Here is a 13,419-nt window from a genome sequence, read left to right as displayed (position 1 = left end):
TCTTAAGGAGCAAAGCGGGAACGCCATTTCCCATTCTACCGATACAAAGACCCGATCATGCTGGATCGGGTCCACGCGATTATTACTCCAGGTGTATCGAGCTCCCACCCGCGCAATCTCCCTAAGGGCCAGGTCGGCGAGGCAGTCGTTGAACATCCTCATCCTTGGAATGTCTACGTTCCTCGAGCTCTTATCCTCCGGCAAGCGAATAAGGTTAAAATTCCCGGCCATGGCGACGGTGGTGCACCGGTTGATTTTTGCCCGTAGCTCGTCGAGGAAGGCACGTGACCTAGAATGGTCAGCTGGTCCATAAACAATAATAATCTCCCAGCTGAGATTAGAACGTCTATGAGTGACCGCCATGCTAACGAAGATGTCTCCGTGCTCCATATATTCTACCTCAAAGAGTCAAAGGTCTCCTTCTTCATACCTAAGATGACTTTTGTTAATGTAGATTGTCACCGATGATTACCAGGAGCGATGTAGGTGCGGCCTTGTCTTGACGGCGAGGCACGTACTCGGATGTGCGGATGCCAGATCAATTAATCTGGCCGCCACCGCGTACACGATGGCGAGAACGCTTTGCCATCAATCGGTGGTGCTGGCTCGGAGTAGATCGTCTTGTGGCCACTTGACGGTGTAGATGATGAAGCTTGGTGTGAAGTAGAGCTGATCCATCCATGACAATATGCACATGCACGCATACGCCGTGTTCACCGGCAATTTAGGTAAACAGATGTATTGTGGCTAAAGGAGAGAAGCAGATCTAATTGGAAAGAAACAAAACAACACTACCCGAGGTGCCGACGGCCTGGCCCTAAGCTGAGGGCCAAATGTCGGGGCAGTCGGCGTATGGACCGCCAGACCAGCCCGCCAAAAGAACCGTTGGCTTACGAAACTCTACGCCGACGGCCACACTCGGCACATCGCGGGCCGTCGATGTAGGCATGTGCATGCGGCCCACCAAACTAAGGCTGTGACGGTGCTGTCACGGCGTCAAGGCTACACCGACGGCCACCCTCGCCATAGCTTTCTCCTCTTTTTTAACTTTCAACTCAATGGCAGAAAATGATATAAAAAAATTCAAAAAATAAAATCCTTCAAGATGTCCATGTGTTATGTCATCTAGTTGCAAGCGAATTTAACAAAAATGAATTTCGAATTTTTTTGCAAAATTGCGTCATGTATCGGTAAAACGGGCATTTCTGGTTGCATACAAAGTCGAAAAATAACGAGGGTTTACCCGGTTAGCCAATTTTTAGATTATTAAAATTTCAAATAAAAATATGAAAACAGAAAGATTTTAGTTTTTACCAGAAATTCAGGATTTTTTATTCTTTTTAAAATTAAATTAATAATTGCATCCTCGGTAAAGATTATTATTACTTAATTATTGATGTTTATTTAAATAATTATTTAAAATTCAAAAGAGTGAATTCCACTTTTTACCCCTTATAATCAATTGTGTGCCACTTTTTACCCAATTTAACAGGAATTCCTCAAAACTTCCCCATTTAGCATACTTTATTCTATTTTTTTCTCTTTTCTATCTTTCGCCCCGTGTTGGCCGGTGTGTCCCACTCAAAATCCGCGTGGCTTGTCCTAGTCAGCTTGTTGAGTCGAGCTGAGATGGCCTAGTCTGAACGTCACATCTTTGTTCGGTCGAGCAAGACCCGATAGCAGAGAATGTTGAGCCGAACCTGTCATTCTTCTACGTTTATGTTCAAAAGTGATTCCTCTACGTTGATTCACATTGATCCTCCCGTGTATAAGCAATCCGAGTCACACAGCTGCATCTCATTAATATAGGCTTATAGTATAGACTGAAGTTCAGAGACATTAGCACACAGTTCTGCAATCCATCGATGGAACAGTTCAGATTTAACTAAGCTATTTTTGCTTTCTAAAGTTTGGATCAGTGTGGCCAATTCAGATCTAGTCTCGATCTAAGAAACTTAAAAATAGAATCTAATGGCAATACACACTGTAATACTAAGATGTGACCTTTAGAGATGACGGCTTAACGTTTCGCTGCGATCACATCTTTCTCGACCCAACTAAGATGTGACGTCCTAACTAAGCCATCTCGGCTCGGCTCGGCTCGGCTCAAGAAGCTGACTAGGACACACCACGACAGGCTTTGAGTCAGGACGGCGCAAAATATAGAAAAGGGTAAAAATGGAAGAAAGTATGGTAAATGAGGTAGTTTTGAGGAATTTCTGTTAAATTGGGTAAAAAGTGGCACACAATTGATCCTAAGAGGTAAAAAGTGGAGTTCACTCAATTCAAAATAAGTTGTGATATCACGATCGAAGGGTTAATAGGATTGATATAGTAGTATTATCAGCAATGTTTCCTGAAGAAGATGGAACCTTAACCGGAACGAACCAAGATGTTAAGCCTGTGAGGATGGGTGACTGGGTGAGAAGTTTGACTATATGAGGAGTAACTTGACCCAAGATTAACTCTAGTGTTAGAATTGAAATGATCCATGTGAGAGACTAAGAAAATATGAAAAAAGAAATTATTTTTTCAAATTTTTTGAAGTTAATGGACGGAACGACGTGGCCTGCCCTCGGCATAGCCTACGCCGACGGCCTTTTAAGACTATGCCGAGGGTTCGGGACCATCGGCGTATCTCGGCATTCCTGTAGTGCAAAACTTGCCCGATCAGTGGCTTGCTGGCGTCGACGCGACTCCCAGGGTGTAAGTCAATGGAGTCTCGAAGACTAGCTACAATCTATGAATCCAAGTACATGAGGATTTTGTGAAGGAAAAACATAACTACAGCGTGAGAGAAGATCAATTAGGCACTGAAGTTATTCATGATGATCGCAACATCGCATATTTCCACCTTCGCGCTACACTGGTTTTAACACATAACGTGCTCAGACAAGTAAAATTCACCGTCAACATGGTTTCGCCATGAAGACCAAATCTCATTCTGACAGTAACTCCGAAGAGAACTCCACATAAGTCGATTGGTCTGTGAGGTGTTTAATCCATCTCGGCACCGGCGGGACATTGACATCAACCAGGCCCTCCAGAACCTGCACCACCGTCGCCATGGCCGGCCTAGCGCCTTCCTCGTCCTGGATGCACCAGCACGCGATCCTAAAGACCCTTTCCACCTCAGTCAAGTCCACGTCGCAGCCCAACCGGGTATCCACGAGACCCTCTAGTTCCCCTTCAGTTAGCCTCAACGCAGCCAACAACGGGAAGAAATCCGCCTTGCTGTCCTGCCGCTGCCTCGAGTTCCTCCTGCCGGACACAATCTCGAACAACATCATACCATAGCTATAAACATCCGCCTTTGTTGTGATGGCCGTGCCAGCTATCCACTCAGGCGCGAGGTATCCTACTGTTCCCCTCACCGTCGTCAGCACACGACTGAAGTCATGGCCCATGAGCTTTGCGAGCCCGAAGTCTGCAACTTTTGGCACAAAGGTGTCGCTCAACAGTATGTTTTCAGGTTTGATGTCACAGTGGATGATGCAGTCCCTGCATCTCTCATGGAGATAGTGTAATCCTCTAGCGACTCCGAGTGCAATTTGGTACCTCGTGCTCCAGCTTAGCAGCGGTTGTTCGCTACTCTCGAAGAGGTACCGGTCTAGCGAGGCATTTGGCATGTACTCATAGACAAGTAGCTTGTTCTTTTTCTCTGAACAAAAACCGAGTAGTCGAATTAAGTTGACATGTTGAACAGTGCCAAGGGTGCTCACCTCTGCGCGGAACTGCTTCTCCCCTTGACGAAATCCTTCGAGCTTCTTTACAGCCACCATGGTTCCATCGGCCAGTGACCCTTTGAACACCGAGCCAAAGGCGCCACCACCGAGCTTCGTGGAGAAGTTTTTGGTAAGTGTTTGCACATTCCGATATCTGAATGCCGTCAGTGATCCCTTGACTGTCACCTCCTCCTTAAACATTTTCCTCGCTAGGAAAATTAATGCAATTATTAGTGCAACACTAATAGTGGCAATGGTGATAATGATAGCCAGTTTCTTCTTTATTGACTTTCTGCTAGAGAACTCGGATGCAGCCAAACGGATTTGAATAGAACCACCTTTAGTACCAACATCACTACTCATCACTTGTAGGTTGATAAGGTCCCCGTACCAAACTGAGCAGCTGCCGTTGAAGGAATAAGCAGTGCAGTCACGCCTTCTTAGACATGCAAGCTCACAGTTTTGGATACTACCAGCAGCGACAATGTCATGTGCATTGCTTGGTAACTTCACACCCATTATAGTGTAGAACCTGTCACTCTGCGAGCCATTGCTGCTGCCCTGAAGGGCAACGTTTCTTCTGCAGCCTTGAGTGTGATCGCCCTGTGACCATTGGCCCTGGTATTCCTCACTGAAACCACGAAGGCAGCTACATAACGCCAATCCATTCTCGGTGCAGACACTGAACGACCCACACAACGAGTACACATCACACTTTGCCTTGGGTGCCGTCAAGGACAACATCCAATCCTTGGCGCTCTCAATCCATGTGAAGATAAGAATACGCCCTGTTGCGTCCATGACAAATCTCGTGATGAATGCATCGCCCTTGATATTGTACATGAAGTAGCTCTCTTTTGCATTGTGGACGAATTCGAATTCGTACATCGAGTTGGGGTAGCCATTACTATGTGACATCTCTGGCAAGCCGGAGAAACCTTGGCCAGTCCAGTTGCCGCTGCTCCAATACTGTTGGGTACTGTTCCACATGAGCAAGAATTGGCTTGTGCCATTCGGGTCGAATACAAGGGAGAAAAACCCTAGTGTTGGGTCATTAAAAGTCTTCCATGAGATTAGACTTGTGCTCCCACCGGTGAGATTCCCCCGCCCGACCTTGCCACCAGGGAGCCATGTGTTGCCGAAATGGTCAAAGCTTTGCCATAGGATGATGGAGGTGTTGGATGTGTCTGCTAGTACAAGGTTTCCGGTGTCAAGGATGACACCAACATTGGAAGAGGTGATGGTTGTCATGTTGGTAGACCAGACCGCCGATCTTGAATCATCAAGTAGGACAATATTACCATCTGTTGATATGGTTAGGCGTGATGTATCTGGGTTTGAGACCGGAGAGTCCCTATTTGCGACCCACACTGGCACTTGCCCTGGCATTTCGTTGTACCATATGCCGATGTACCAACGCCGGGAGTTATCTGTTGCACATCAAAGTGAAATGTGAACGCATGATGGAAGCAGTAAAATTCTTTAGGAAGCCTCAATTTCTAAATATCTTCTAACATGCATAAACTTGTATATGAGTCCCTACTTAATTTCTTTTCCATGTCGAGAATGACGAGCATTGAATTTTGTAGCTAAAGAATAGAGTAACTGCATTTTAGAATTTTTATGCACTTAAGATCAACTTAGAAAAAACTATCTCTAAGGTTGTGTGTGGCATTGCGCTAGATTATCAAAATCTTGTTCGGTCCACTTTATTAGTGTTTATATTACCCATCTTTATCTAATTTTGTAGCTGATTTTAAAGAATACACTATTAAATTGTTCTAAGGTGCTGTGTGGCACTGTTGGATTATGATAATAATGTTTGCTCTACCTACTTTTTGTCTATTTTTATTCTTTGTTTGGCCTATTTAAGCCAAGTTGTATGGCTAATTTGAAACATTGCATTATAAAATAAGCACATGTCAACTTAGTTCAACAACCTGAAACTAAACCTAAGTCGAGAATATGAGAATTGAACTTTCTTTGAACGCAATTGTATAGCTGCATATGTAGAAATCTTGTGCAACTTTAGATCGACAAAAGAGACAGACATTATCGGGCAAACTAAAAATAAAAAAATTAGGTTACTTTTGTTGCATCAGAACCCACTAAGAGAAGGCATGGGCGGTCTAGCTCAACGTGTACCCTAATTTCTGATTATATGTGGCCCACTGAGTTGATTTGAAGGATATTGGGCTGACAAAGTTGAATTTTTTCTTTGCAGAAAGGTCAAGAATTACCATTTTGATTGATAGAGAAGTTGATTAAAGAAAAGAAGTTTCTGCTTGAATCGAAAGTCAAACCTGTATAAATCGATGAGAGGATGCTATAGAAAAAAAACTAAGCAAGAAATCAAGCAATTCAAAGGAAAGCTACAAGAGATTGTAAGCTAGATTTACTTAATTATTGTAGACTACTTTATAGGCAAACGTGGCTGTAGAAGAGTGACAATATTTTGTACTTCTATACCACATGAGTACATACTCGATAGTGAGGGCTAGGATGTCTAAAACTTCTAATGTTTCCAAATGAATGACATGTTTAAGAATAGCAGAGGTCTTAGTGACTTGGCTAAACACTTACACATATCAAAATCTATTCGGGATCGCTCTCTAGATTTTATTGCGATCTCCGAGACGGGGAAGCGTCACTACTCGACAATTTTTCTAAATCGCCTTCTGGTGGTGAAGACTTTGCTTGGGTGTCGCGACCGCCTAGAGGTCGGTCCGGGGGTCTTCTTATAGGCGTCTAAACTTCAACTATGGAATATTGATAACTCTGGTGGTGACTTTCATATAAAGCTTCACATCCGGAATAAATCTGATAATCTCATTTGGAGTTTAGTGTCAGACTATGGGGCGGCTCAGGATGTCTTCAAACCCGCCTTCCTTCGGGGAATTGGTTAATCTCGCAAAAGATAATCCCCATCCTATCATCATAGGAGGGAATTTTAATTTGCTTAGATATCCACACGAGAAGATTAAGGGCGGGTTTAACAATCATTGGTCCTTCCTTTTCAATGCTATCATAGACAGTTTGAATTTGAAGGAGATATCAATGATTGGGAGGCAATTTACTTGGGGTAATAGTCTTCCAGATCCGACATGACAAGCTAGATAGAGTACTAATGGACTCAGATTGGGAACAAAAATTCCCTCTAGTCTCGGTACGTGCTCTACCTTGGATTGAATCCTTGTCAGATCATGCGCCCATATTATTAACTACTGGGAACCCATCTCCACCTCGTAAACGTCCGTTCAAATTCAAACTCGAATGGTTACATAGGGAAGGGTTCTCCGATATGGTTAAAAATGAACAACAGTTTGTCGCGGGCACTCCTATCCAAAGGTGGAATAGCAAGCTTAGGGCTGTGCGAAAATACCTTGGAAGGTGGGAACGACATATGATTGGTCAGCTCAAACAAGAGAAACTCACCCTATCGACGTCAATAGACGGAGGCAATCACGGAATTTAGACAATTGACGACGCAAGAATTTGATATTAAAAAAATCAGTACAATGCGAAGTTATCTAGATTATTATGCGAGGAGAAACTCAAATGGTACCAACGATCAAACGCTCAGTTCTTATTGGATGGATATTCAAATACGAGATACTTTTATAGTGTTGCTAACGACAGACACAGAAAGAAACGCATTCACTCCCTCCTCCAAGATGATGCTACGATCAAGGGACATGAGCAATTTAAGTCATATATTACATCTTATTATAAAGGTTTATTTGCGGCACCGGAGGAGTCAAATATATCACTGGATGAATCCAGAATTGATGATATTTCACAGGTGTCCCCTCGGGAGAATGCTGTCCTTACCGCCCCATATACAGAGGAGGAAATAAGGAAAGCGGTTTTCCAAATAGAGCATAACAAGGCACCGGGACCTGATGGTTTCCTAGCTGAGTTCTACCAAACATTCTGGGAGACTATTAAAAAATATCTCATATAGTTGTTTCAAGAACTCCACGCTGGGCAACTAGAACCGTTCCGAATTAAATTTGGGGAAATCATTCTTCTCCCTAAGGTTAATGACGCCGATCGTATTCAGCAGTTCAGACCAATTTTTCTTCTTAATGTTTGCTTTAAAATCTTTACCAAGGTTGCTACTATTAGATTAAATTCAGTGGCTGATCACGTAGTGCGTCCAACTCAAACTGCGTTTATGCAAGATCGATACATCCTAGATAGTGTTGTGACCTTACATGAGATGCACCGTAAAAAGTTGAATGGGGTTATCCTTAAGATCAACTTAGAAAAAACTTACGATAAAGTCAAATGGTATTTTCTACAATAAACACTTCGGATTAAAGGCTTCTCTCCAGAATGGCGCGCTTTAATTAATAACTTTATCTTTGGTGGAAGTGTTGCCATCAAGGTCAATGATAATGTGGGTAAATACTTCCAAACAAAGAAAGGGTTGAGGCAAGGCGATCCCCTCTCTCCAATGTTATTTAACATTGTGGCGGATATGTTTACCATTTTAATTCAGCGTGCAGAGGAAGATGGCCAGTTTGAAGGAGTGGTGCGCCATCTAGTCGATGGGGGACTGTCTATTCTGCAGTATGCCGATGATACGATTCTTTTTTATGGATCACGACCTGGATAAGGCAAGAAATCTGAAAATAATCATCTCAGCTTTCGAGCAGCTATCTGGTCTAAAGATTAATTTTCATAAGAGTGAATTGTTTTGTTTCGGTGACGCCCAAGACGAATGCAACCAATATGCCGAGTTATTCAGATGTGGTTTGGGATTCTTTCCAATAAGCTACCTGGGTATTCCGTTTCATCATCGGAGACTTACCCTTGCCGAATGGAAAGTGGTCGAGGAAAGATTGCAGAAAAGACTGAATAGTTGGAAAGAAAAATTACTATCTCTCAGTGGAAGATTGGTGCTCATAAATTCAGTGCTCACTAATATGGTAGGGGATATGATCTCGTTCTTCAAGTTGCGTAAAGGAATTCTTCATAGATTGGATTATCTCCGATCAAGGTTTTTCTAGCAAGGAGATAGTAAAAAGAAAAAATATCGGTTGAAAAAATGGAGTGTTGTATGACGTCCTAAAGATCAAGGTGGACTTGGTATCCACGATCTAGAAGTTAAGAACAAAGCCTTAATAGGTAAATGGTTGGCTATGTTCTTAACTGAGGACGGCGTGTGGCAAAACATGTTGTGGAGAAAATATGTAGGCTCAAAAGCGGTTTCTCAGGTTTTTTGGAAACCCAGAGATTCGCACTTTGGGCTAGCATCATGGCTACCAAGAGGCATTTCTTCCCATATGGGCCCTTCTCCATTAGGGATGGGTCGGAGATACGTTTCTAGGAGGATAAATGGTTGGGGAAAACCATGCTCCGAGAACAATATCCAACCTTGTACATGATTGTACGTCATAAAGATGTAACCCTTCAAAGGGTGATGGAAACTACTCCACCATCTATGACGTTCAGACGTAATGTAGTCGGTCCCCCATCTAACCTCTTGGAACGGATTGCTACAGAGATTAGCTTCAATCCAACTGGTTCATGGGAAAGATATATTCGTTGGGAACTTACCAAGAATGGTAAATTGTCTGTAAGATCAATGTATGAAGCGTTAATCCAACCTATTCAACCGGTATATAATAATAAGAGGATTTGGAAGCTGAGGATACCACTAAAAACTAAGGTCTTTGCTTGGTACCTACGCCGTGGTGTTATCATCACCAAAGATAACCTTGCAAAACCAAACTGGAATGGATGTAAGAAATTTGTTTTCTGTCATGAAGACGAGACAATTAAACACCTCTTCTTCCGGTGCCGGTTCACGAAAGCTATATGGTCAATCATTCAGATAGGATCTATCTTATACCCTCCCCGTAGCATTGCAAATAATTTGGCAACTGGTTAAATGGGGTAGAGGTTAGGTTTAGGAGTCTTATCAGGGTGGGAGCGTTAGCCGTTATATGGTCGCTCTGGCTATGTAGAAATGACAAGGTTTTTAATGACAATTTTTTTCTCTAATGTAGGTAATTTATCGGTCTATGCCTACGCTCCGTTTATGGCCGCCGCTTCAGCACTTGGAGGAACGTGACCTCTTTACGGAGGTGTCTACACGATTGGAGAATTCGACCAAGAAGTTTATTATCCAACATGGGTGGCTGCATAGTCTAAGGATAGCGGCTCCTGTTCCATGATATGTTTTATTTTATAGATATCTTTTGGGTTGAACTTTGTGTTTCATGTAACCTTATACAGCTGTGTGCATTTTAGTTATGCAGAAACCGGGTGTATTACGTCAGCACTTTAAATAATAAAGTGCTCTTTTTCGAGAAAAGAGAGCAATGCAATGTATAACTTAGATGGCGAGGAGAATCTCACTGCAGGCATAAGGCAACGAGAACTTCTTATGTATTAGTGAGTTAAGGCAAACCTTTTGCCTTTCTTTCAAAACAAAATTAAGACAACGAGCAGTGGCAGCAATTCACACGATAGAAAACTTCGGTTCTACAATAGGATTAGTCGGATTCTTTTGGGTGGCGAATTAATCGGATTTGGCCAAGAGAATTAATACAAAGGTTAGTTTGGATGAAACTACCCTTTCTAGAGAAGATCACGTGGGGCTTACCGACCCATAGATGATGGATTTTAGTATATGGAGACGGCAGTTGACATTGATCCTATAGACTGAAGAAGAATATCAACTACTGTAATTTATTGCTACCTTTATTCAGTCGCTCTCGCTTCCACGAAATCGATTCAGTTGATTAAGATGTGAATGTACCGATAGGAGGTTCCGGGGAGATCGAGGTTAGCAGATGGGCGGGGGGCCTGAATGGATGTTTGGACTGGCTGGGGTTGGATCCGATGCTGCTCGAGAAGTTTTTATTTGGTTATGATCCAAAGAGAAAAAAGAAAGGTTTAACAAGCCGAGAATCGGAGATGATTACTTAATATGGTCTCATCCCCACTAACTGAGCTGAATCGAGGATGGAATTTTAGAAGTAACATAGGAGGAGTAAACCACGCACAAATTTGGAAACGTTATAACGAACACCGAAGAAATGCTAAAGCTTACCAATTTTCACATGTACAACTCAGTTAGAATAACAAATAAACCCATGCATGTTACTGCTTGTCTTTGATGTACCTGGCTGGAAAAAACCGAGCGCGAACTTGCCACTCTTGGACACAAGTGGGCTCTGGCTGCCGGACAACGGCCGGTCGACGGTGAAGGTATCGGCGGCACCAGCGCGTAACACGGCTCCTTGCAGTGCAACCAAGCCTACGGCGAACAGAACGGGAACGAGCGCAGGGAAGACGGGCATCCGGGCACTCGCCATTGCTCCAGCCTCAAAGAGATAGAACTACTCCGAGCTGTTATATGTACCCCAAAACTTGTGGAATAGTATAGGGCGAAAGCTAAATTGCGTCTTGGACTACGGCCTGGACTTATTGGGTCGCAGGTTATCGTTTTCATCAGTTCTAACCCGAACGTATTTTGTTGAAAAATTCGAGGAATATCTCGCTATAAAATGACTTCACTCTGTGGAAAGTTGAAAACTGGAAGTCCAGTCCTCACAGAATAGTCCGTGAAGTTGGAACAGTTTTAGAACGAGTGGCTGGCTCTTTCTCAAAGAAACTTCGGTGAAACAGTGAGCATGGGACTTATTTTAGATATTTTTTTGGGGAACGAGACTTCCTTTAGATGCTGAGTGGAAGACTTTTCTTGAGATGGCGAGTAGACGACTCTTTCTTTCGATCGAAGGGGGATCCTCGGGACTGCCAGCCAAGCGAAAGACTGGTCTTTGGTCTTTCATGTGGCATATTTGTATCGTGTGCAAAAACAAAAAAAGGAAAATGATTGTATGCCCCCGGGGGCACGGACCGATCACATCCTCCGCTTTAAACTAGTCATAGTGGGAAGTAACATAGAGTAGTAACATGCACATGTTACTACTCTATGTTACTACCTTCATAGTGGTTAGTAACATCAAAGTCGTATCATATATGTCTTCATTAATTAGCTTATAGACTCATTTTATCTTGAGAAGTGTGATGTTACAGTAACTAGCTATGTTACTCAATCCTCCTCTCTCCTCATTAACTCACTGCCACGTAAGCAAATTTGCTGAGTTGGACACTTAGTTACTAGTGAAGTTACTTCCACTATGAGTAGTCTTAGCTGCGCGCCGCGTGTCCCCGCCCGGGCCCCACCACTTTCTTCTTATCCTCCCACAGTTCTTCGTCCTCCACTCGTTTTTTCCATCTTTTTTTCTCTCTACCTCACCTTCCCGACACCACCAAGGGAGACGCCACCGTGCTGGAAAGATTGGGCAGCAGAGCTGCCGACGAAGCTGGCTGGCCGCCGCGACCAGCGCCTTGCGCTCGCCGCCGCGACCCATGGCCGTCCACCGCTGCCACGCGCGGGATCGACGAATTGAAGAGGTTTTTAAATAGAAGGCCCTCCGACCCGGCTTTATATATAATGCCCCACATGGGATCAACATGGTTCGGTACAACTCCACACACACGCGTCAGCGAAAGTCCAAGTACCAGTTCATACATCCCCTAGCTCCCAGCAACACAAGACATGATAAAGCACAAACACCCCGGCCCCTCGAAGTAGCCATAGCCTTGTCGTAGGTGATCACGGGCGCGGTGTCGTCTTCATGTCGACTCAGACCGCGTCCGAGCGTAGAGCCTCCTGACGTCGCCCACCGCCAAGTCCAGCAAGTCCCTGTCCCTCGGTCTGACCAGAACCCTCCAGCACTACATGTGTAAAGACAATTGGTAGAAGATATCAGCCGGGTTTCCGATCAGCTTTTCCTCTATAGCTAGCTTATTCCGAACGTTTCAAAGAGTCCAACATTGCGCCGCAAACGTGAACCAAGCTAGCCTACGGAGGGCGTTATTCAAGCCCTGAGTAAGTGCAATGAAGTCCCCTGCCCCTGCAGGGTTCCAGTCGCAAGAGAGTAGCTCCCTCACCCCAGCCCACATGAGTCTCGCGGTAGGGCAGGTGAAGAAGATATGATTGCAGTCCTCCCACGCATCACAAAGCGCGCATCTCCCATTGGAAGGCCCATGCCGCTTGAGCAGCTGCTCGCCCGAGGGCAGCCGCCCACGAATCAATTGCCAGAGAAACACCTTTATTTTTGGTGGAACTCTGGTTCTCCAAACCTCCTGCGACGCCCGCCGGCCAAATCAACATCTGCCTCGACATCCTCCGCTGCGCCCCAAGCTCTAGCAGGACGGTCGCCGTGGCTCGCAGCCGTTCGCCGCCACTCCCGAGCGGCCGAGCCTACCGAGATGACGCAAAATCAGCGGCCGAATCAGCCTCCCGCCGACGAGATCACGTCTTCGTAGGTGCGCCTTGTTGAAGAACCCGCCCGACAAGACCGAGCCCCGCCGAAGGCGGAGGACATCTTCACCCCGTCGAAGACGCCACCCGATGGTCCCCTGTCGATGGTTCACTCGGTCCATGCTGCATATGCTGGCTAGTTTTGCAACCCTCGGTGATCCGGTATGCTACCGATGCTGTTTGACGTTGCTACCGGCGACGGTCGGAGATGGGTATTTTTTTTTTGCTACAACTGTTCTGCAATGTTTGCTAAAAAGGAATAAATATTTTGCTACAAGATTTGGGTCTTTGTTGATATCTCCGACGAGGTATTTGTTTTACAGATTTGCAACCTAGGAATAATTT

At 44.5% G+C, this 13,419-nt stretch overlaps 1 protein-coding gene across 1 annotated transcript; it reads right to left on the bottom strand.

Annotated features, from left to right (window-relative positions):
- Positions 1-2,939: 2,939 nt before the first annotated feature.
- LOC124662696 (G-type lectin S-receptor-like serine/threonine-protein kinase At2g19130) lies at positions 2,940-11,056 on the bottom strand. Its single transcript, XM_047200503.1, has 2 exons — positions 10,864-11,056; positions 2,940-5,155 (listed from the first exon to the last, which is right to left on the bottom strand). The coding sequence occupies exons 1-2, from the start codon at positions 11,054-11,056 to the stop codon at positions 2,940-2,942; spliced, it is 2,409 nt and encodes an 802-aa protein (XP_047056459.1).
- Between the last annotated feature and the right edge of the window lie 2,363 nt (positions 11,057-13,419).

Source organism: Lolium rigidum, chromosome 6, assembly GCF_022539505.1.
Source record: "Lolium rigidum isolate FL_2022 chromosome 6, APGP_CSIRO_Lrig_0.1, whole genome shotgun sequence".
NCBI lineage: Eukaryota > Viridiplantae > Streptophyta > Magnoliopsida > Poales > Poaceae > Lolium > Lolium rigidum.
This window is presented reverse-complemented; position numbering and strand designations above follow the sequence as displayed.